Source organism: Aythya marila (assembly GCF_965140915.1).
Source record: "Aythya marila genome assembly, chromosome: 8".
Classification (NCBI taxonomy): Eukaryota; Metazoa; Chordata; class Aves; order Anseriformes; family Anatidae; genus Aythya; species Aythya marila.
The window spans coordinates 11,545,187-11,570,107 of NC_139049.1; the positions used below are offsets into that span (position 1 = coordinate 11,545,187).

The 24,921-nt window shown below is 60.0% G+C and overlaps 1 protein-coding gene across 1 annotated transcript; it reads right to left on the minus strand.

Annotated features, from left to right (window-relative positions):
• Positions 1 to 125: 125 nt before the first annotated feature.
• Positions 126 to 24,921, minus strand: LOC309880779 (uncharacterized protein; the record flags this gene model as incomplete). The annotated part of the gene is made up of 5 exons (XM_082766044.1): positions 24,759 to 24,921; positions 14,713 to 15,130; positions 4,875 to 5,245; positions 2,072 to 2,188; positions 126 to 373 (listed from the first exon to the last, which is right to left on the minus strand). The coding sequence occupies exons 2-5, from the start codon at positions 15,102 to 15,104 to the stop codon at positions 126 to 128; spliced, it is 1,128 nt and encodes a 375-aa protein (XP_082622170.1). The 5' UTR covers positions 15,105 to 15,130; positions 24,759 to 24,921.

Here is a 24,921-nt window from a genome sequence, read left to right on the forward strand (position 1 = left end):
AGCCACGTGGGCTCCATCACCGGTGCCAGCGGGACGGGCACCGGAGCAGGATGGCTGCCAGGAGGGGCAGCCAACCAAAGCTTGCAGGAGCTGGGATTTATTTAGGGAGAGGAGCCAGAACAGATTCAGCCAAGGCGTTTAAAAGGCCACTCAGGGAAATTAATAGTTGGGGAGGCAAAAACAAACCGGGAGAGACCTCTGCGGCGCACGGGTCCCGTGCAGAGGGTGCGGATGCGCACAGTGAGCATCTCCCCGTGCTCGGCCAGCTCAGACCCAAGTTCTCCCAACATGGGACAGTCGGGGCCGTGGCACCGTGCCCTACAACTCCTGACGTGCTGGGTTTGGGAAGCCCGAGGGGGAAAAAAAGCCTCCCCTAGGGCCAGCAGGAACAGCCGCCCAAAGCAGGGGGAAAATAGCCACACACCAGCAAGCGTCCTCCCAGCTCGGGGCCGGACAGCGCTCGGTCACATCATTTCCTCTCTCATTAAGCATTAATGCCCTGACCTTCCAGCCACCCAAACCACAGAGCACCTCCCTCCCAGCCCAGCAATGAAAGCCCATCTCCCTCCAGCCTTCTCCTCCTCCTTCGTCTGGCTTCTCCGGGAGGATCATTAGGGAGCCGATAAAAATAGGTTCCCTTATTGATTTATCTCCTTTATCCACGCTCTCGCCCCTGAATAGTTGACTCGTTTCCTTAGCAACTCTGCTAATCCCCCTGCACACCTGCAGCCTGGTGCGCTCGGGGTGGGGAAGGTGCCCCAAGGCTACACTGTCCCCAGCCCGTGTCCCCAGCCCGTGTCCCCACTGGTGGTGGCGATGCCGTGGTGGAGATGCCGAGCTCGCCCTGCCATCCCCACCCAGCAGATATCGCTCACGTGGAGACCGTGCCCAGCTCCCAGCTGGGATTTGTGACGCTGGTGGCACGTTGGTGAGACCTCACCGAGTGGCTGGGTGGGATGTGAATCCCTCCTCAGGTCCAGGCGAGGTTTGGGAGCCGCAGGGAGCTCCCCTCGCCTCCCCTGCCAGCAGGAGCAGCTCCGTGCTCATGCTTCTCCCCATTTTTGAGGCCAGTAGAGGTGGAAGGAGCAGAGAGAAGCCTCCTGGGCATCTCCAAGGACCCAGCCTCCAAAGGGCAGGAGTGATTTCACCCCTCCAGCATCCCCCAACCCATCTCCTATAAACCAAAGCCTCCATTCCCCAAAGATCCCTACATTTCCCCCAGGACCTGCTCCCCTGCAGGGCTTTCCCTGCTCCCAAGCTGTGAACACGACGGACCTTCAGCTCCTACACCATCAGGGGGCTTCACCCCACTTGCACCAAGCTGCCACCTCACCGCTACCGGGAGCCGTCCCCACCGGGCGCCTTTTGGGTGCCCCCATCCCCACACCGTGCTTCTGAGCAACCCAAAATCCACCTCTGCCTGTAGGACACGGGGACCTGGTCCCCACCCAGGACCCTCCTGAGGGCTGAGCCCAGCAGGATGCAGCCAGGCCGGAGCTGCCCGCAGCGACGTGGGCGCAGGCGCCTGCCTGCCACGTGCAGCCAGCTCCGGGGAGAAGCCTTCTCCTCAGAACTGGAAACCAAAACCTTTTTCTTTTTTTTTTTTTTTTTTCACCCCACTCCTTTTTTTTTTTTTTTTTTTTAAACAAAAAAGAACCGCATCATGTGATTTTCCTGCCTTAACATCAGTTTTTTAACTTTGGTCGCCGCAGCAACGGGATGCAACTTGGCGTCGCCATGACAACAGCTGCCTCTGCCCGAATTCGCCATCTGACGGGCGGCCGCGCTCCAGCCCCGGTTGCCAGAGACGGCCCTGCCCTGCACCCACCCGCCCCTCCCCGAAAGACCACGCTTCAAAATCCCCGACGGATGAAGGAAGGGCCCAAAAAAAGGGGCCCCAGAGGAGAGGAGATGCTCCTGGGTAGTGCCAGGAGGTGCCCGAGGGCGGCACGGCGCGGTGGAGCTCTTCCCGCAGGGAAATGGTGGTGGAGGGGAGGCAATGGGGACAAAGAGGCCACCACTGTCCCCAAGGGACGGTGCCCAAGAGGCTGATGTGGGGGTGCTCGCTCACCCCAAATTGCTGCCGTGTGGCACGCGCATCCCTCGCGGTGGCCACCAAGAGCGGCCTTGGGCACCGGGAGGTCGCCGTGGGCGCAGAGGAAGGTGATGAGGAAGGCTCGCCAAGGGGCTGGGGACGGAGCCAGAGATGGCACCCCCTGTCATCTGGCCCTCCTGGGGAGGGAGAGGGATCTTGTCCAGGTCAAATGCGATTAGGCGGATGAAGGACGGAGCAGGGAGAGGAGCTGCAGCCCATCTCGTGCGCTAACTGAATTGCGGCTCTCCAGGCAGGCAAACAAATGAAATCAGGGCTGAGGGCCTGGCCGGCAGAGTGGGGCTTTGTTTCGGGAGGAGAGGAGAAGCGAGGAGGAGATGTTCCCACAGCCAAAGCAGCGGCTGCCTCGCGTTTTGAGCCTGAGCAGAGAAAAGAGCAGCTCCGGCAGAGGTAGCAAGCCGGGCTTTCGGCAAAGACTCGCTCTCCCCACGGAGCTGAATCCCGGCCCCGGTTCATCGTATTTCTCCTCCTTCCCCTCCATGCATCATCCCTATTTACACCGGGAAGCCAAACTGCAGAGGCTGCTGGTTATAATTATACAGTTACCCAGCAGATACCCAGGCCTGAATCACCGGTTATTTTTAGCCCTATTACCTAGTCAACTGGAGCTGGATGAAGAAGAGCCTCCACTCCTCCCCTCGCTCCATCCCGGCCCCGGGTGCCGCGGGCCAGATGCGCACAAATCCCCCCGGCCCTGCCAAAAGGCTTCCGAGGAGCGGAGCAGCTCGCAGGGCCACCGGTACCGACACCAGCTTCCACCCACGGAGACCTTGCCACGAGGTTGGCGTGGCCCAAAGCCCTGAGGTTTTGGGCACGGGGCATTTTGGCAACGCCCGGCGTTTTGGGCAGCGTGCCCTAGCGCAAAGTGAGGTGGCACCGAGGTCCTCTCCACCGGGCACAACCACGGAGCCTCAGGAGAGGCTTCTGCCTTTCCCAGCAGAAACGAACACCTTCTGAAGGCCCCCTTTTCCCCAATATTTCACGCAATGGGTACAAAGCCTTCACCAAAAAGCCCTGCCCTCGGGAGCTCGAAGGGAAGAGCCGCCGTGCCGCGCTGCAAGCCCCATGGTGGGCGACTTGGAGCGGGCTGGCAGCCACGCAGGGAACGGCCATGGGGGCTCAGCACCACGCACTCACCCAGGGATATGCCACTTCTTTTAGGGGAAAAAAAATATAAATAAAGAGCCAATCTCCCTCCTGCCACGCAAATGCCGTGGAAGGATAACGCCGAGGGGTTTTTGCAGCGTGGCGGCCGAGCGCCAGGCTCCGGGAGAGCGCGGCAGACGAGCTGTGGTGCCGCACCACGCCAGCACGGGACCCCGGCCCGCAGCAGCGCCTGGAAGCAAAGCTGAGCAGCGAGGGCCCTCCCACACCGCGCTGGAAAAGCACATGAATAATTTGGCATATTCTGGAAAACAAGCCCCGCCGGCCCGGCGAACGCCCTGCAGTGCTCTGAGCGGAGCTGCCGCCTGGCTGAGCCTGCCTACCCACGCCGCCGCACCGCCGCTCCCAGGGCACCATTTGGGGACGGCGCAGGGGGTCTTGGCGAAGCTGCCCCCCACCCCGGGGTGCCTTTGCACCCCCCAGAGCACAGCCAGCCCCCCCGAGCATCCTCTGCAGCTGCCTGGGCAGGACTCGGAGGCGGCGATGCAGCAGCACGCCGCGGGGGTCATCTCCCCAGCAATGCTTAGCGCCGGGGGTGGCGCGTCCCGCGGCACCGAGGGTGTCCCCGAGGCACCTGTTGCACCAAATAACGCCGGTTCTGCTCGGTGCCAGGGCAGGTGCCTCCATCCCGCGCCCGGCGGAGGAGCCGGCAAGTTAACCAACAAGTTGCAGGGAGAGCCAGCGCCAGCAAGAGCCGCATGTAATCACCACTGCAGAAAACGCTACGGGGAGGGTCCTCCGGGAAAAAAAAACGTGGCCATGGGGAAACTTCGGGCTTGTGTCCTCGGCGAGGAGGGGACCCGGGGGGCAGGGGGGTGCCGAGCACAGGTTGGATGGAGAGGAGCACGCTGCGGTGCTGGGCACCAGCCACGGTGCCCGGGGGCACCCATGGGGAGGGCGGGAGGGAAAAGAAGCACATGGGGGTATTGGAAGGATGGGGGAGCTGTGGGGACCCGTGTCCTCCACCCATCGTGGATTCCTGGGGTGAACCACGGTCCCCAGAGCAGATCCCAGAGGCCGTGGGGAGCAGCAGGGGGCAGGCAGAGGGGCTGGCATCTTTCTGTGCCCCAGGGAGGGGGCAGCTGGGTCCCAGGGGAGTGGGATGGAGGCTGCGGGGTGAGGACAGCCGTGCCCCCGCCAGGGGCGAGCAGGCACACGCAGGTGACCGCAAGGGGACAGGGAAGCCGCCACCCTGCAGGCTGGGGGGCTGGCAGGGGCCCGTCCCCAGCAGGATGGGTGGCTCTGGGTGGGGTGGCAAAAACTCCAGCGAGACATCGAGGCGCAGAGGAGAGACTGTGACCCCCCCGGCCACGCACCCCCGTGCCCGAGGAAAAGGTACCCCGAAACGCGCAGCGCCAAAACCGCATCGGAGAGCCCCTCGCCAGCACGGGGGGGCTTCCGAGTTCAAGCCCCAAGAGGGGCTGGGGTCACCCGGAGGAGGAGAAGGGAGAAGGAGCCCACCCCAGCACACGCTGAGCAGAGCAAGGGAGGGGAAGCAGCAGCAGCAGCAGGGCGAGGAGAGCATCCCCGGGGACGCTCTGGGGTGCCAGGGCACCCCTCTCCGCGCGCCGAAGGAGAGCAGAAGGCAGGCGCTTACCTGCCAGCCAGTGCCACTCGCACGTGTCCTGGGAGGCCACCGAGGCAAATCCGGGCACGGGGAGCAAGGGGGGGGGCTCGCCGGGGGGGTTGCAGAAAGGATATGGCCAGTCGATGAGCTTCTTGGCGTATTTCCTGACTATGTTCTCTTCCCCAAAGAGGAACAAGGATCTGTTGACGGTGAAGCAGTTCTGCCGGACGGGGATGGGGTTGTACAGAGCCATAGTCCGGGCTCGCTGCGCTTTGGTTTGCTTGAAGGCTCCCGGGGTCCCTCCCGCAGGGGCAGGAGCTCCTTGCCGGCTCCGGTTCTGCTCCGAGCCCCCATCTCCAGAGCCAAGCCTGCCGGCCACCGCCTCCCCGAAGCGAGCCATCCTGGAAGAAAACGCACAGGTGAGCCGAAGCCGCGCGGCCGAGGCAGCGGGGGAGAAGAGGGAGGGAGGAGGTGGAGGGGTGGGGGGGCTGCGGGGCCCCCTCCTCCTCCTCCTCCTCCTCCTCCTCTCCGGGTGATGCTCAGCTCCGGCGCTCCTCCAGCCCTCCCAGGGAGCCGAGACCCGCGTGGGGAGGGAGAGGCAGCGTCGGGCTCGGCACCCGCGGCACAGTGGGACCCCAAACTGGGGGGGGGGGCACAGCGGGGAGCCCCCGGGGCACGGCGGAGGCTGCGGCGCCCCGTCCCTAAGCAGCCCCCGCGCCTCCAGCCGTGATGCCAGGGGTTAAAAGCAGCCCCATCCCTCCCAGCACCCAAACCAGCCCCTTCCCTGCCCCTCCTGGCGAGCCCTGCACCCCAAAGCCCTCCATCCGCCACAGCACCCGGCACAGCAGCGCAGGGGAGGCCGGGGGAACAGGTTGCAGCGCGGTCCAGCCTAGTTGGAGCCTCGCAGCCAACTTCCCCCCGCCGGCTCCATCTTCGGCAGCCCCCGGGAGCCCCCCGGGTGGCCCAGCTCGCCGGGCCTCGCAGCGGGGCCCGCAGCCGCCGCAGGGATGCCGGAGCCTTGGGCTGCCAGGGCACGAGCACGCAGGCACCGGCGGCTTCCCGCAGGAGCCGGCCACCAAATCGAAGGCTCGCTCGCCGCGCCTCTGCAGCTCGGGGCTGGCTTTGCTTTAATGAAGTCGGCTGCAACACCACACACACACACACACACACACAGACACACGCGCACACGCACCCCGCACGCACACACGCAGGCGGGCGCGCACAACACGCGTGCACGCACGCCCGGCTCGCTCGCTCGCTCCATCCAGTGCATTCTTTTGGCAAGCACGGGAGCCGCTGCGAAAAGGGAAGGCAGCGGGCGAGGGGAGGGTCTGAAGGGAACAAAGGCGCCGGCGGAGCCCCCCCTGCAACAAGCGCTCGCCGGCTGCAGAGGGGTTTCCAGCACCCGGGCGAGCGGCTGCTGGTGGAGACGGGGTTTTGGGGGTCTCTGCTTTCCCTCCCCCTCTCTGCTTGCAGGTCAGGGTGGCGAGGGGCTCGCCCCACCTCAGCCTGCACTGAGCTCCTCTCCAGGCACATGCGCGGCCCCTGGGAAACCTGGGGGCTCCCCCCGGGCTGCCCTGGTGCCCAGGGAGAGCCCTCCTCTAGATTAGGCTCCTTCACCCCCCTCCCCAAATACACCCCATGCTGTTTTTTTTATTTTTTGTACCCACAGGGGAGGCGAACGGGGCTGTGGCTGCCCCCACCCACCCCATCCTGCTGGGGCACGCAGCTACCGGGGTGGGGGACCCCACATCCACCCCACCCCAGGGCTCCCTCCTCACCACTCACACCTGCACATCCCCCAAGCGATGCTCACAGCATCGCCCGTCCCTCCCCCCAAAAAATAAAATGAAATAAAAGCAGCCCTTAATCAGGTAATCAGCCCTCATCAGCCCAGCTGGGCAAGGGCTGCACCCACCAGGCAGCCCGACAGCACCTCACCGCAGACATCCCCACCTCCAGGCACCACCCTGGGGTTGTCTTTTTGGTCCAAAAGAGGAGCATTTAGCTAAAAGGCCACGGGATTGCTGCGCCAGCACTCAGACAGAGCCCCCCGAGCTCACCAGCTCTCCGAAACACCCACCTGCCATGCCTTGCACCCACACGAGCGGTGAGGGTGCTGCCGGGGATCTGGCGAGGCCCCCCCCAAGCTTTGCCACCACAAAATCACAGCAAGGAGCGGAGCACCCAGGGCAGCCCCCTCCCAAAAGGCAGGGATTTCACCCTGCTGCTGCTGGGGGAGGCCACCCCGCCACCAACTCCTTACAGCCCCGCTGATCCACCCCAAAACGCTGCCCTAACCAAACCGGGTACGATTTGGGGAGCGCTCCAGGGAGCGTTCCCTCTGCTGCCTCCCCACCACCGGTGTGCCATTAGGATCGTGCCACCTCTCAGCCCTTTAAGACGCCGTTAATTAAGCCCAGGGCTGTGCTGATTGCCCCGAGCAGATCCTCAGCCCTGCAGATCCCCCACCTGAGCTGACCTCTGCATCCCCAAACCTTCTCCTGCACCACCAGGGCAGGCACCCAGAGGCTGAGGATGGAAAAGGTTGGACCCTGCACCCCTTCCTGGCTCAGAGGTGCCGTGACAGCCTCGCTGCTTCTCCTCTGCCCCCCCGGGAGCTCAGGCACCCCCTTACCTGGGCACCTCTGCCCCGGGCTGGGTTTGCTCTCCTCCCTGCTCTGCGCTGCAGGATGACCCCGCTGGGAGCCTCTCTCCCTCTCCGCCGGTGCTAACGGATGGGATATTTATGAGCCAGCAGCTCCTTAAGCGAAGATTGAAGGCACAAAAAAAGAAGCCCTGGCTGTGCCAAGAGGCGCAGGCTCCGCTTCCCAGGATGTTTATTGCCATCCCCGTCTTGACCCTCACCCCGGCATCCGTGAGTCAGGGAGAAGCGTGCCTGATGCCTACATGATTCAACATGGCACGGAGCTTCGCAGCCAGCTCGGTGGCGGTGCTTTGCACTGCTTTTTAATAATAATAATAATTATTATTATTATTATTTTTGTCAATGAAGGAAATCCAAGAAGACAGGGCACCGGGGGGGGCACCAGGACGGGAAGGAGCCTGGTTAAGACTTCCAGAGGGAGGCTAACTCCCCTCCCCACGCGATGGCAAGGTGAAACCCAAGCTTTTTTTCCTCGATCTTCTCCCCCAGCAGCACACCGAGGGCTGGGGTCTCCAAACCTGCCCCTGGCAGGGGACCCCCGCCCCATCCCCGGAGCCCCCCGGTGCTCGCAGCGCGGTGATGCCCCGAGCGGTGCTGCCCTGCCCGCTCCGGCACCGCCATCTAGCGGCTGCTGGCCTCGCCCTGCAGCCCGGCTGAGAGAAAAAAAAAATACTTAAAAAATTCAAATAAAAGCACTCCGTGCTCCCACCGCAACCCCTCGCTCGCTCCTTGCCTTGCAGAGGGCACCGGCGCCCTTACGGCACAGCCTCCAGCTCATGGGGACCCCAGGGGACCCTGCCTGTCCCCCCCCGCGTGCTGCCACCCAAAAATGGGGCAGAATGGTTAAATGCATCCCCTGTTTGCTCAGTGAACCCAAGATCACACGTGAGACCCCTCATCTCGGGGTCAGGTCCCTCAGGCACCCAGGGCACGGCTCCATTTCGGTGACCGCAGCTCCCGGCAGCTCTTATGGGCTGCACTTGGATTAGAAAGTGTCTTTTGGCATCATGATTCATTTTTTTTTTTTTTCATTTTTTTAAGTAAGGCTTCAACCGTGCGGAAAGGGGGAAAAAAAAAAAAAATAGGCTGAAATGAGAATCGTCTACATGGCTCTGGCCCCATTTCAAATTGGGACCGGGTAGCTCTGACTCAGAGGCGTGTTTATAACCACGCAGGACTGGAAGTTTTTTCCAGGAACAGATTCATTACCTGCAGGGCTAGGAAGAGGTGTTTCTCCTGCTCCCCACCAGCACAGCTGCCCCACGGGCAGTGGGGCCGGGATGCTGGTGGAGAAGGGCCAAGCAGGTCTTGGGGGGTGACATCCTGGGGGCCCAACACCACGCTCCAACACCACGTCCTCACCTTTCCCCAAGTGTTTCCCTAAGAGAACCCATCCCAGAGCGACTCCAACCCCATTTTTAACAACATTCACCTCTCTGCAGCCGACAAGCAAAGCGCAACACGTCCCAAACCCACGGTGGGCTGCCAGGGCCCATGGCACATCTTCACCACCTTTTTTTCGGGGAGCTCTGGGCAGAGCGTGGATGAACGCCCACGCGTCTCCAGCCCTTCTCCTCCTCCCCTCTCTCCCGGCGCTTGCGCGCACGCACAGATGCTTCCCAGTGGCTGATCTGTTGTGACATCCACCTGTACAAGCAGAAGGGGAGACGTGCCGGAGGTGTCTCCACGAGCCAGACGAGATGTCAGAACAGAGCTCAGGCGCGTGGATGCGCTGCTCCCTGTGCTCTCCCCGGGCGCCCTTCAGCGCAGGCCGGGCTCGGAGCATCCCATCCATCACAGCTGCTAGTGGAAGGATGCTGCGTGCACCAGGGGAAAGCCAGCAGTTGTGAGCTGAACAAGTTGGAAGGGACCTAAAGACAGCCAAAAAGCCCACGGTCCTGAGCGTTTATAAGCCGTGAGGTGCTTTTGGTGCTTGGTCTCACCACCCAGCAACCTCTGCTCCAGGCACCCGCCCCACCACGGGCTGCCCACAGTTTCCAAAAAGCCCAAACCGACCAGCACACATCACCAAACAAGCACAGGACTTGCTGGGGGCTCAGCAGAGGCTCGCCACAGGGACCCCTGTGGGACAAAACCTCTTCTCCGTGACCACCGTGTGCCTTGGGCCAGCTCTCGTAGCTTTAGGCTGGGAGGCTTCGCAGCTCAGCTGAAGAGCCCTGAAATAATTACCCATTAATAAATTGCCTGGAGTGCCCCGCTGCTTTATTTAGCCTGGCAAGTCGGGCTCTAATTGGCATTCGCAGCCACGTCCCGGCTGCTCCGGGCAGGCACGCAGCAATCCCAGCACCCAAACAGCTCCCTGCCTGCCTCCCGTCTGTACCAGCGAGTTCCCATCCCTGCTTCCAACCCCAAAACCCCTCCGTGTGGCTTCTCCCCTTGGCTAAGGAGCATCCCAGCTCAGCTGCCAAGCCTTATGTGTGCACAGGACCCAGGAGACCAAGCTCAGAAGAGACATCCCATGGCCATCTCCTTTCTTGACAGGGGAAAGCTTGTTGCTGGTACAAAGGGTCCTTCAGGCATTGCTCCAACTCTGTGCTACCTGAAGCAGAGGAAATCCTTCCCATCCACAGTTGAGGTTGGCAGGGACCTCTGGCATCACCTGGACCAACAGCTCTGTGCAGGCAGGGACCCCCAGGGCAGGACACCTGGGGGGCTTTTGGAGGTCTCCGAGGAGGAGATTCTTTGGGCAGCCTGTGCCCTGTCACCCCCCCGGCACCCTTCCTCCACCAGCATCCTCACAGACCCCACGCATCTCCCAGAGCCAGCAGACTTTCTTCTCGGATCTCCCCTCTGCCCCCAAAAGGCAGGCGAGCTCTGGGCTCTCTGTGCCCAAGGAACATCCTCTTATCCCATCCTCTGCCTCCCTAAAGGCTCAAGTCAAACAACCTCAGCGACCTCCTGAAAATCCCCCCAGCGATAAAAGGAAAGCCAGACCAGAAAACCAAATCAGAAAACCACCATCCCCATCCCCGACACAACGAAGCCAAGCTCACAGGCTCCGCTTTCTCAGGAGCGACCGTGCTCGCCTGCTAGCAAACGGGGTGGCTTCGGTGAAATTACGCTGTCAGGACGAGAGCCAGGAGAAGATGGAGCTGTGGAAATTCTCCGGCAAGCCTGAACTGGCGCTGAGCAGCTGATGCTCCAGGCAGCCACACGAGCACCAGCCCTGGCTTCCAGCCAGGGGAAGGAGATGCTGCTCGCGCCTTCCCAAACCTGTGAAAGAGAAGGGGCCAGGGAGCAAAAACCTCTCTCCGAAAGCTCCTCGGCGCTGGGAGGTGCGAGAAGCGCCCCCCTCCCCGTGGCACCAGGTGGGCACCGAGCTGCAGCTCCTCTGCGAAGGCGAACGCCCTCGCTGAGCACACCTCATCGCCTTCCTGAGGTTCCTCCGCGGGGAAAAAGCCTACTGAAAACAAAATAAAAATATTTAGGCTCGTTTCCACCCGAGGAAATGTGTGGAGGGGACAGCTGCAGTGTTAGCTGGTGTGGGATCATCTCACGAGGTGCAGTGGGGAAAAAAAAACAGCCCCTGGGAAATTCCTTGGGGTGTGGAGGCTCAGGATGCTATCGTGTGCTTTACACTGATTTTGCACAGCTTTTTCCAGCTTGGCAGCGCTGTGCCCCAAGCTGCCAGGGCAGCTGCTCCCTCCAGGCAAACCCTCCTGCAGCTGGGTGGCTCCACGGTGAGGATCAGCCCCAGCTTTTGGGTGCCTTTTGGGAAGGGCTGCAGCAGCCCCGCTGATCTCCAGCCCCAAATCTCCCCGTGCTGGGGACCAGCACAGCTTTCCCAGCTGAGGCTGTGCACACACAGCCACACAGACAGCGGGGGGCTTTTGGAGACCTGCGTAACCCCACGCTGAAGGATGGGAGCAAAGCAGCCATCTGGGCGTACAAAAAGGTAAGTGGGGACAAGAAACGCGTCTCATCTCTCCTCCTCTCCAAGAGATCCCTCCACGTCTCAAAGGCCACCTGGGAAAATCAAGGAGCAAGCTGGGAGCTGCTCCAGTGCAGCCCCCAGGACCTCCCAAACTTCGTGCATCAATTTTTTGGGCTATAGCACGCAGAGCAGGCCCCCAAAGGCAGGGATTTGTGCTTGTCGCTCACGTCTGCAGCAAACACCTCTAGAAGTAGAAAGGACAGGCTGGCGAGTGAGGAATAACGGGCTGCAGCCCTTCAGAGGGAGCTGAAGACGGACACGAGCCAGAAATTCCCCCATCGGTGGCGGTCAGGTGGAAGCGCAATTTCCACGGGAAAAACAGGCGAGGCTCTGCAGGGCTGCCTGCATCAGCTCCGACAGGGAATTCCTCCAGGGTGTGCCAGAAACCCAGGCTTGGAGGCGGCTCGGGAGGAAGGATGCTGCCGTTGCCAGGACACGGGCTGGAAGCGGGGTTCATTCGGGGTCAGAAACCAGCCTCAGTCTGTGCCCAGAGGAGTAAGAGGGAGAGGAGAAGGGGCAGGGGGCAAGGGATGGGCACCTCTGGGAGAGAGGTGTCACTCAGCCACTGCCCGAGGCCAAAATCCCACAACGAATCCAGGCGGCGTTGCTCCCAGGCAATGAAACAGCACAGCCATGGCTTTTCCCTGCATCGCTGCTCTTGCGGGGTAAAACAAGCAGGGAGAGCCAACCTAAAGCATCCTAAGGGCATCCTAAAGCAGGAGCATCACCGGTGAATAATTTATGGACGGATGAAGAGGGTGCTGGTCCCCAGCTCAGGGATATTTCCTGGGCAGCCCCGCTGTCCCCACGGAGCCGGCAGCAGGGATGCCCCATGCGCACCCGCACCCTCTCCATCACCGCCGCCAGTTAAACCCAGATGGTGCCACGCGCTGGGGAGCAGCAGCAGCGCACAGCAAGGGGGCCTTTTGTGTAGTGCAGCACCGAGGGAAAGAAAAAAAAAAAAAAAAAAAAGGAAAAAAAAAAAAAAAAGTCGGCTTCATTTGTAGTCTGGGATGCAGCGCGCGCACGTAACCAGCCAGATTGCCGAGTTGTAAAGAGATGCTGAGATCTGCTAGCAGCACCGCGCGCGTTTTCACAGCTTCTGCCACGCTCCTGCTTCCCCCAGGAGCAGTGCACGAACGCGGAGCTGCTCCTGGCCACGCTCCCTGCACGGATGGCAGCGAGCAGCCGGCGCCTCCTGCCCTGCTGCTCCACGCCGCAGCTCCCAGACGCGCCCCGGGGGACCTGCAGAGCCCTCGGCTGCAGCGTTGGGGTCGGGGAACTGTTCCCAAAAGCAGGGCACAGTTTGTGTCCCTCCCCAGCCACGCAAGCCAAACTCCATAAATAAACGTGTCCCGCGGATTTACGCCGTGCACAGTGGCTCCTGACCTCTGCTGACTGAGCTCGAGGCTTTCCTTGGGGAAACCATAAAGGTTAGCCTCCCACAGAGCCATGACCCCATGCACACTCGAGCAGCACGTGGTGTGCCGTGCATTCTGCTCTCTGCCTCTGTTTCCCCATGAAAATATAGGGACAAGAGCGTTGTGCCCCTCCTGTTGTTCCCTGTTATGAAGGGGAAAGCACACTGCGCTACTTCTCCACTGCCAAAAGGCAACAGTGGCAAGGCTTTGGTAGGGACACCCCCTCCCCAAGCTATTTTCCAGGTGCTGAACCTGAAGCTTGTGCCCAGCAGCGCTTTCCAAACACTAAATCTCAGCCAAAATTCATCATTCCAAACAAAATGAGAGGTAAGGAAAATCATTTGACGCTTTTCTCCCCCACGTGCTACCCACCTAGTCTGAGAGGGCCCTGGGCACCAGGGCACATACCCACGGGTGGGTCGGGGATCCCACCAGCTGCAGGGCTTCTCCAAAGCCTAAGGGACCTTCCCAGCCTGGGAAACCACCCGATTAAAGAGGGACAGGTTGGGTTGGCAGCCCCCTGCACGTCCCCATGGCATTAAACAAAGAAACCAACACCAGACCTCGTGTCGGAGCCACTGCTCGACGGAGGGGCCGGCGAGGGCGCACCCCGTGCCCAAGGGCTCCGGGTCACCTCCCCGCCACCCCGCGGGGCTGCAGGCACGCAGGCAGCTAATTAGCGAGCAGCCCTTGCAGCAGCTCGCTCCTTAACGAGGCCAGCCCTCTCCTTCCTGCCTGCCCATGATTTATTCATCCGGCAGCCCCGGTGGGGTGTGGAGGATAACGAGCCCATGTGTCACCTTCCTGGGCTGTCCCCAGGCTCGGACACATCGGTGCCCAGCCAAAAAAAGTGCTGGCCACGAGAGAAGGCACAGCTGGCTGGGAGCAGCCTTGATTTTATCACAAAACCTGGCAGTGGCAGAGCAGGATATTGGGCAGCAGCTCATCCCTGGCTGTTTTTTTTTGTTTTTTTTTGCTGAGCAGACACAGACGGGGAACACCCCTGCAATTAAATGCGGGGTCGCAGCACGTGGCTGCAGCCCGGCTCGTGCAGCAGATGCTGGGCAAGGGAGCGTGACCCCAGGCTCGGTGCTGTGAGAAACACCCAGCTCCAAGGCAAACCACGGGAGGGAGTTAATTAAAGGAAAGTAATGAGTAAAAAAGCTGCAGCAGGCGCTAGCTCTGCCCAGCACTTTGATCCTTGTCTCCCAGGCTCGTTAACATCCCCGGCTGGCTCTGAGTCAGGGACACTCGGCCACCTCTCAGGATGAAGTGCAAGCCCTCTTGCAGCGGGGCTGAAGCCACAGCAAAAGCAGAAGGCGATGACCCCAAACACATTCCGAGGGGAACTCCATCCCACCAGGACCCGGCGCGCACAGGGGACCTGGCCTGGCTGCCTGCTGGGTGGCAGAGCCACTGCAGCACCAGGGGGAGGTGGGGATGGAGATGTCCCAGCCCAAAGCTCACAGCAGGGACCTCAGCAGCCACCCAGGTCCCGTTTGGTTGAACTGCATCACATTTCAGAGATATAGGACATCCAAGACAACCTTCCCCAGGCTCTCCACCTAGGGAGCCCCTCACCTGCCGAGGCTCCCTCACACCATTCCCATCAGATGCACCCACCAAGAGACACCCCCAGCCAACAACCACCACAGGGAGCACCACGCTATCCCTCCCCATCTCTCCCACGCACCCCACAAACTCCCCAAAAACCCATCCTGGACATGCTGCAGGTCGAGCACCGCCATGCTGACCGCCCCACGGCGCTGACACCGCTGCGCCCGCCGCCCCCTGCCCACCCTTTTGACCCCGGCCCCTACTTACTCCCACTCCTTCCTCCGTGCCTGCGGCGTGCTCTGCATCTTGTGCGCCTCGTGCGCCTTGATGATGTCCCTCTGCTCGATCAGCCCGCCCCGACGGCGCTTGATGACGTCCGGGCTGATGGGGACGTACTGCCCCAGCTCCAGGGCGCTGCCACCGTCGCCGTCGGCATCGCGGGGCTGGTAGAGGGCGTCGAAGCTGGCGGCGCGCGACACCAGCGCCTCGGCCAGGCTCTGGGGCTCCAGCAGGTTGCAGGACTGGGTGCTCTGCATCAGGCCGAGCCGGTGCTTGCGCCACGTCTCCTCCTCGGGCAGGGCCAGGACGTAGCGGGGGGGGGCGGCCAGCTCAGCCCCCCTGCCCGGGGCGCTGACGGAGCACGCGCCGAGTCCGAGCATCCTCGGGGCCGGTGCAGCTCATCACTCTGGGGGGGCACAAGAGAGGGTTTTGACTCTTTGACTCCTTATTCCCTCCCAGAGCAGCCCTACAAGTCCCGTTTCTCCTGGGGGAGAGCACGGCAGGGACCCCCAGGCTGGGCTCAGACCCCCTTCACCACCACTTTCCATACAATGGAAACGCTTTGGCTTGCAATGAGGAGAGGCTGGCTGCTCCCACTAAAAACCATAGCCAAAGATCCCTATAAACAGAGATCCTTCACTCCACTACTTTGTTTGCCCATGTGACTTTATTTATTTTTACTTTTTAAGTGCATTCATTAATTTCTTTTAAATCCAGCCCTGGGTACCCTCGCAATTCGGCGTTTTCCCAGCTCACAGCCCTTCTCCCGACCACGCTTTGCTCACTCTCACTCCTAGTCTGGCCACTCTGGTTTATCACAACCACCCTGCAGCCCCATTTCTTTCCAGAGCATCTATTTGGGTAGGGGAGGAAGCAAGGGCAGGGGCTGTTTGCATTGAGCAGGGCTGCAGCAGAGCCCAGGGGCCAGGATCTGTCTCCAAAAAAGACGGGACAGGGGCGCAGGCCATGGTGCTCCCCTAATCCACGCGCACGAGAAGCTCCAGGGCCACGTTTTGGGAGTTGGCTGCTCCCAAGGCTCGGAGGCAAGCGAAAAGATCAAGCGGAGCCATCAAACTGAAACGCCGAGGAAGTTTGAGGAAATAAATAGAAATAATTAGCTCTGCCTTCGCCTTGCAAACAGGGCTCACGCTGCCAGGAGAACAAGGCACGTTCCCTCCGGAGCGGTGACAAGCAGCGGAGGGAGGATGCCAGAACATTTTGTTAAGGCGAGGAGCTGATGAGGCTGCGCGCTAACGAGGACACCGAGCATCTGCAGCACGGCAGCCCCTGCTCCAGCCCTCGGTCCTCCTGCTTACCCCTGAACCAAACCGGCTTTATTTTTACCCAAAACCCGAGTTAGTGGGAAAAAAAAAAATGCATTTCTTCATCCAGCTACTGCTGTTTCATCCCGAGCCTGGCCCCACACAAACTCAAAATCAGTGCAAGCCAACACACAGCCAGCTCCAAAAATGCATATGCCCACCGGGATCCAGCCATAAATGGGTTAAAATTGGACAAAACAACCCAAAGAAACTCTTGTTGCCCCCAGCATCCCCCAAAAAAGCCCCGTGAAGGTGTTCTGCAGTAGGGGTGAACCGGCCGCGGTCCCACCACCGAGACGGGCCCAGGGGAAAATTAGTTAATGACAGCTGATAATTAAAAAAGCGAAAGGCAGAGGCGTGGGTAGGGAGATTATTAGCACTGCTCGGGGGAGCCGCGTGTCGGGCTCCAATAATCAGTTCCCTGGGAGATTTGGGGAGGGAGGAGAACCAGAAAGGAGCTGGCTCGCCCAGGGATCGGCCGCCCGGGTGCTTTTGTGCTCGGTGAACAAGGAGCACTCGTGGTGGCTGGCACAGGGCCGTGCGTCTCATGGCGTGTACCAGTTAGCAGAAAACCAAGCTGAGAGCAGAATTTGGCAGAAAAAAGCAGTGAGTTGGGGGGTTTGCTCCTTGCCCCTGAAATAGGGAAGCCTTTGAGGGACACGCACCGAGCCGGTGAGCCCGAGCTGTGATGCCAACGGGGTGCCCCATCCTCAGGAGATGACCATGTGCTGCCAGCTCACTCGACCCATTTATTGGAGGTTTCGCCCCAAAATGCTCACCCAGGCCGCGGGAGCAGCAGGGCAGCTCTCCCGACACGCTTCTTCTCCCCTCGGCAGCTGATTAAAGACCACAGAGCCGCGGCCAGCTCCCAGCCGAGCTGCACGAGCACGTTCCTTTTTGGGGTTTCTCTGCCTGCCTGTTTACATTGCGGTGGCAGCAACCGAGCCTCCAGCCAAGTAACTCCCTGTTACCAGAATAACCCCGCTCGGCTCACAAGGAGCTCCAAAATCTCTTTGCAACTCTTATCTGAGCAATCCTCCCCGAATTTAAACAGCAAACGCTCAGTGCCGTGCTGCCCCACGGGGCTGAGCTGCACCCCAGGCTGTCATTTCTGGGGGGACACAGCACCCTGGGGGCACAAACCTGCCCGCCAGCACTCCAACAAACCGTGGGGGGATGCGGAGACCCCTTCCAGTGACAGCCCTCAGCCTGTGACAGGCGCAGCCCCCGGCGGTGTCCTGCTGGGAAGGACAAAAGCTGCCAGAGCCCGGCTGTTGTCCAGCAGCCCAGCATCCTTCCCTTGGGGTTTGGGAGGTGCTGAGAGCAGGGGGCAGCTCTGCTTCGATGGCAACACGTCCCCCTGTGGGTGTCCATCCTGCCTGCTGAATAAATAGGGGGATAGAGGGGGGGAAAAAGCAGGCAGGAGCATCCAGGAGCTGCTCCAAGAGCACCCCGGGCTTAACCCGAGCTGCCCTGTACAGGGGAGAGCACACACAAGGACACAAAACAGAGCAGCACAAGACCTCGGAGAGAGAGAGAGGCCTTTTCCAGACAGCCTTTTGTCTGGGAAACAGCCTTTGTTCCCTGCAACCTGCCATGCCCCCACGTCCCCGGGCTGAGCATCGCCTGGCCTCCCCAGGACAGCCCGGAGAGCCAGCCAAGTGACTCTACAGCAACCCCACTATCATCAATACAATAACACCTCGAGGACAAGGCTGGGAGAGATGGTGACTGCCAGGGGACATGGGGACAGTGAGGTGTCAGAGCACGGGAGGGGGAAGCTGAGGAGGCGTGTGGTGATTTGTGAGCAGCGCCTGAAGCCGGCGGCGCCCGGGGCGGTGCGCGCACCCAGCCAGGGATCGCGCCCCGAAGGAGCTCCCTTCCCAAAGAAGGGCACAGCCAGGGCTCCTCAGGATCATTTCCAGCTGCAAGCGCCGGGCCAGCCTCCAGGAACACAGCCCTGCCCCACGGGGCACGCCGCCCTCCTTGCAAGGAGATTTAGCTCAAAAAAAAAAAAAAAAAAAAAAGAGATGCGAGGTCACTGCTGCGCCGCCTGCTACGCACAGCACGGGGCAGGTGGGTGATGCTGCGGTGCTGGGTGTGCAAACCAGCCCCGAGCAGCACCTCCACACCACCCCCTGCTGCCCCCGAGGATGGCGTGGGGTTAAGGGCACGGCTGCTGTGACCAGCAGGCATCACCCCAGCATATCCCAAATCCCCCCGACGCTCACCCCGCAGGAGGCTCCAGGCGAGCATCTCCAAGTTGCTGGGGCCGATCCTGCCCCACAGGGACAGGGGACGTGGTGCTGCCCAGCCTGGCAATGCAGGGCAGCTCATTTCAGAGCCAACAAACGTCCCCAGAGGGTACCCAGCTCCGCACTGCTCTCATCCCGAAGGCGACCGATGAAACCGCCGAGGTGGAGAGGAGCAGGAGCTGCCAGCGCGCGCCCGGGCGCGTTGGAAGCTGCTGTGCAACAGGGAGAGGAAACGCGCTGGAAAATAAATAGAGCGGTCTCCCAGAAATGCCACTGGCAGGGAGCTGCTCTCTCCTGGAGCACCTGGACCGGCGGCGGTGGCACCAGCGTGGCTGATGAGGGACACGGGTCCCCGCGAGCCACGGGGAGGGCTGAAAGCAAACCGAGGGGAAAACACGGAGCCAGGAGGAGCCTTCGTGCTATGGCTGCTCCAGAAGGGCCTGGTGTCCCCCCACCACCACCAAACTTCACCAGGAAAATAACAGCGGGGTGTTTCACCTGGCGAAGCTGGGGAGAAGCAGCTCTCGCCCCCTGCGGCGCCTTCGCCACGGTGACTCACAGCCCCCAGCGTGTGTCACCGCGTAATAGACCCGCCAAGGCGGTGACAGCGCCGAGCAAACAGCACGCCCGTGGCACCGGGAGTCACAGCACCCCTGAGAGGTTAAAACAATGGGATGCTGCGGAGGTGAGCCACGGGAGGCTTTGTTCTCTGACTTTCCGCCTTCTCGTGCGCAGATGCTCACTGAAAAGGTCTTGTTTGTGCAAAAATAAAAATAAAGAAGGCTCTTGCACGGATCGCACGGCGGAGAAGCAAAGGGGATGGGGAATTAGTCTGCCCTGCCATGGAAAAGGCTTGCAGAAGTAAACCTATATACATATATGCAGACTTATATGGACATAAACACATACACACACCCTATACACACCCTATACACCATGAGGTCCTCACCCACCACGAGCCCCAGGACCAGGCAGAGCAGAGCAGGGGACGTCACACCGCATGGGGTTCCCCTTCATCAGCAACCCCAACGAGCAGGGATTTGACCCCAAAAGGGCATTTTCATCACGCTCCCTTCTCCCCAAAATATTTATTTTTTCCCTGAAAGCTCACCCAGCCCCTCCAGCCCGCGAGCTCTGCTTTTCCCCTTCTTTTATCAGTTCCCTACAGTCGCTGGCATGGAGCTGCTAATACCTCTCTTGCCTCTTTTCTTCTGCTCTTTATTTGCGGCGTTATTTTCTAGCTGCTTTTTCATCTCTCTGAAGCCCGGCACTTGGAATAATTTACACCTGTGTAAGCGCCTTGAGGGGGAGCAATTTGTAGGACACCGACACCTGCGTGGTGCAAATGAGCCCAAAAATAGGGCTGAGATGGGTTCGGGGGGCACAGGCACAGCCAGGAACAGCGCCTGGGTGCAGCCTCCGACCTCCACATCGCCAGCAGCCACCACCTGGAAGGATGTAGCAGGGGAAAGTGATGCACCTCTTGTTTTTTTTTGCATCATTTCTTGATGGTTTAATAATTTAATCATTTTCTCTGTGCTCTGCCAGGAGCAGTTCTGCCCTGCCCTGAGATGGAACTTTTCCTTCCACCACCCTGGTGCCCATCCCATCCCGTGCTGTGGTATCCACTGGCATCACTTGCTCACTTTTGGCACCTCGGCAGCAGGAGATGCTGTTTCCAACAACCTCAATTCCCCCCTTTCCTCTTGCCCTCCCGCTCCTTCCTAAATAGTTTATGAGGATTGATTTTCCCCATGCCACTCAGGCGCTGGCTCCCAGCAGGCTTCGGCAGCACCGCGGCCTCGGGAGCGCTGCCTGTGCACAGCCAGGGCCCCCCCAGGGCCAGTAATTGGGCAACTTCTTCCCGTGGTGCCTTGGCTCCTCGGCCCCAAGCCACAGAGCTCCCAGACCCACGGGATGGTGATGGTTTTACCCAACCTACGCCTTGGCTATGAGATGTCGAGGGGCAGTGATCTCCTGTGGCAGATTTTTGCAGGTTTCTGCAAAACGGGAGGGATCCAAGACTTTATGCTTCCTAGCCAGCCTTCTACCTCCTTCCCTGCTCTCCCCTGGGGGGTCAGACCCCAAAATTCATCCCTCCAGGAGGGCAGTGACACATCCTCCCTTCTGCAGCTGGATCCAATGCAGTCCCTTTACATTTTGGGTTTAAATCAGGTTGTTCTTTGGCTACATACCACCAACAAAACTTCTCATGAGGGCTCCTGCTTTTCCTTGCAAGCTCTCCTCTGACATCTGTCAGTCTGTCTGGGGTCGTATCAAGCACCCATTGTGCTAGTGTAGGATCCCCACCCGGGAACACGAGCCCTGAGCCACCCCAGGGCACCCAGCACCGACCCCACCACCAGGCAGCAGGGGCACCCGTGCCGAGCCACCCCTCCACACCCACACTCACAGATGATTTCCACCACATTTTGCACCCAAAAATAAAATAAAAATCCCCAGAAATTTAGCACCGGAGCTTATGAACATAAGCAAATCCAAAAAAAAAAAAAAAAAAAAAAGAGGAAAAAAATTGTCAGCCCTACTGCAAAGAAATTTCCAAGCAGTCAGCATCTTCGTTGTGCGGGGGCGCAGCGCCGCGGATCGCACCCAGCCACCGAGGGGTTTCCAGACAGGAGGCAGCACAGCCTCGGCGCTGAAGTTGCCACTCCAAGAGAAGCTTTTGGGAGGCAGGAACACCCCCCCAAAACTGCCAGGCTCTTCCCAGCCACCTCCAGCCTCCACCTGAAGCATAAAACACCCGTGCCCAAGAGCAAGACGTGCAACGGCGCATCTGGAGCGTGGGGAGCGGGGCACAACAGCGTGATGGGCCAGGACCCCAAAGCACAGCCTGATCCCCAGTGAGGGTTTATAGGAGGATATCACACACCGCAGCCCCTGGGGAGCTTTGCCATGGGAAGAAGCCGAGGGGGACGCAGAGCAGCCCCGAGCCCCCCCGTGCCGAGGACCGCAGCCTGCTGGAAGCGGCTAACGCGGCGCCTTCACTCCAGGCTTGCTCCTTCCATATGCCAGCGAAAAAATCAAGTCCAAAAGCAGAGCAGCAGCGATAGATCTCTACGGCTACCATAGCGAGGAAAAAGCCCGTGGTACAGAGAGCCGCGTGCCGTCTCCCAGAAACTCCCCGCGCTGCAAATGCCAAATTATTAAGTCAAGAGGAAGAAGGGGGAAAAAAAATAAACCCTCTCCATAACAGATTGCGATTGTGTTTCCTCTCAAAAGAACAACACTATCCACATTCCCTCGCTGCTGCTTCCCTGTGTAGCCCTCGCTCTGGCAGCTTGTTGTTTAGGAGCTGGGGAGGAACACCTGCACCCATGGGTGCCCCCTTGGCTGCAGCACCCGGTCCTGAGCTGGCACCCACACCCCCGGAGCGGCGCTCGATAATAATAGGCTCTACCTGCAACAGTGCCAGTGGCACCGAGCAGTGGCATCGCAGCTGGAGGGAGATTTCCTCAGTGTGCGAGCCAGCCCAGCCCCGCAGGGATGCCCTCACCCCACAAAGCCAACACTTGGGGTATTTTGGCAGAGCCCAGGGTCTGGAGGGGGGTGGAATTTGGGGAGACTCAGCCCCCACCGCAACAGGTCCCTTCCTGCCTGCCTTCCTCTCGTTGCCGGGTCCCAAAGTTTCAGAAAGCAGAGACAGAGCTGAAAATGGGAATATAAGGAGCAATAATATTTTGCAGCTCTTTAAAAAAATAAATAAATCACAAGTTGTGATTTATTTTTTTTTAACATTTCTGTAAGCCGATGGGACACTTACATCGCCTTGGCTAGGAGAAAGGTGGCATGCTTAGAAAATGATGTTTCTCTTTTGAAATGATATCTCCAGGAGATAGAGAGCACAAGGCAGGGTGCTCATGGTCCCTGTCGAAGGATGTTCATGTTTTCTACGAGGAATTCAGCACCACCTGGAGCAGAGCCACCAAGCCCAGCGCTTACCCTGTAGCTCCAGGAGCCACGCTGCCCTTATTTGCCCAATCTGCTCTCCTCTAACACCAAAAAGGCCCTGAATTATTGAGGAAGCTGATGAATAGCACACCAAGATGATGACACTAGAAGCTGCTCTCACATCTGCCCACCACGATTTTGTTTAGTTCCCAACCCCTCGCTCTGACACCACCCCACTACTGCAGGAGGGCCAGCCGCAGGACGAGCCTTTATTAATAAAATGGATATTTGCTCTGATGGGGCGTTTTCAGCCTTTTTTCTATCATTTTGCCCCAGTTCTCCTGGTGAAATACCTCGAGGACGAGAGGTGGTGCAGGGCTGGTGCCAGGGAAGCCGCCTCTGCCCCCCGCTCACCTCCCGGCACCGGCCGAGCATCGCAGCTGATGGGAGCAGGAGGAAAGAGATATCGCATGCAGGAGACTTCCAAAATTAAAAAACAGAGAGAAGGGCCTTCGGGGAAGGAGCCTGGATAATTAAAGCATTAATTCAGATCTCGGCGCCTGCTCGGAGCGAGTCGCCCAGGAGCCTGCAGGATGGAGAGCAGCGGGCTGCGAGCATCGGCCTGCCAGCACCTCGCCTCGCGCACCCGGGGGCTGCACCCAAGGGTCCCCAGCAGCACAGCAAGGGGGTGGCAGGGGCTGAGCCGAGCCCCAGGTGCCTTCCATTAGAGGGGACAGCGGTGACAAGCTCAAGCTCCCCGGGAGCGGGGAGAAAGCCAGCTAGCTGGAATAACAAGCAGGAAGCAGGTGACAGCTCCGAGGTTAATAAACCCTCCCAGCAGCGCTGGCAGCTCCCTGCACGAGCAAAACAAAGTGACTACAACAAAGTCACGACAGGCGCAGGCAAGCCGAGCGAGGGTGGTTCGCTGAGCATCCCCGCTCCGTGCCCAGCGTCAACCTGATGGGAGAGCAGCATCTCCCCAAAGACCCTACACAAGGCTCAGGTTTGCACGTTGCCATCAGGGTAAGGGCAAAAATCCCACAGCAGAGGGAGAAAATCCACCCGGCCAGGCCGTTAATAAGCACGCACGTGTTGCCTGCCGGGGCTGCGAGGAGCAGAGCCAGGCACGGGGCAGAGGAGCCCTGCTGAGTGGAGAGAAAAGCACCAGCGCCAGAAGTCGCTGGGGAAAGGAAAAAAAAAAAAACTCCAAGAGAAGGGAAGAAGGCATTTGGAGCAGGTGGAAAGTGTCTGCTCCAACCCAGCAGACACACTTCGTTTCGGTTTTGCTTTTTATGTCACATCCACCAGAAGAAAAAAAAAAAAAAAAAGAAAAAAAAAAAAAAAGACACGCACCACCGGGTTTGAAAAAGCAGCTTCCAAGCCCCAAATCCTGGAAGCGTTTGCCTCCCTGCTCCAGCAGGCAGCACAAAATTTCAGTGCTCTCCAAGCTTCTGCCCTCTCCTCCCTCTTCCTCTTGAATTTGCCTGGTGCAGACCAGCGTTGCTCCATAGAAACATTTCGGTATCAACCAAACCAGTTGCTTTGGGGCTGGGGAACTCGCCGTGCTGTGCCACCAAGCCTCGCCGTGGCGGCACGTCGGATGCCCGTGGGCTCCGTGCACCGCAGAGCTGCACCCCCAGGGGAATATTTCCCCCTCTCCTCGCTCAGCTCGGTGCCCAGGCACTCGGAGAGCATCCCTGGTCCCCACCGCATTGCTCGGGTATAGGATGCAACAGCTGAACATCCAGCAAGGAGAAGGGGAAGGGCGAGAGGCACAAAGGGATCTGTAAATCCACGCACGGAGGGGGAAAGCCAGGCGAGCGGGGGCTCAGCAGAGGATGCTGGCGGCCGCCACGTAGCAGCGCACGGCGAGACGCCAGCCCCGGCCCCCAGGGACCTGGCACCCTGGGAAAACCTGCCCAGCGTCTGCGTCTTGCAAACCTGGGCTCTAAAAATAGCCGGCGGTGCAAGTGACACATTTCGAGCAGAGCCGGCGAGCGGCAGCCCACAGAACCAGACTCGCTTAGCATCAGCGGAGATGTGTTTTGTAAACAGATTTTTTTTTTTTTTATTATTTATTTTTTTTAAGGTTGCTTAGTAAGGCGCTGATCAACCAGCAGCAGCATTCCTCTGATGTGGCAGAAATGAAGTGGGGGGGAACCCGGTGAGAGGAAAAATTCCTGCGTTGAACCGGGTGAGAGGAAAGCCTCAGTGGCTGGTCCCGATTCCCACCATTTCCCCATGCCCCAGCCCCAAAAACGGGGCTTATAGCCCCAAATATCATACCTACAGCCCCAAAAATGGCACTTAGAGGAGGTGGAGGAGCAACAGTGGCCGTGTAAACCCCGCTGGCACCGGGTGCCCCCTCCCCAAGCCCCCCGGCAGGGCGCGATGCACGGGGGCCGGGATGACCGGCAGAGCGCGGAGCAAGGGAAGAGTCACCCAAACTGTTGCTCAGTTAATGACGGTAATTAGCCGCCGGCTTGAGCGACTCCCATTAGTTACAGCCCGATTTCCTCCGCGCACGCGACCGCAATTAAAAACTCACCGCCCGGCCAAGTTGGAAGCGGCCCCCCCGGCCCGCCCGCGGGGCTCATCGGGGACGCACGCGGACGAGGTGCGCGTTCCCTCCGGAGACGCGGATTAATTAGCTCCAAGCGGGGCTCCTCTCCCAGCCCCGCTCGAAAAAAGCCTCGGCGGCGGTGGCACGG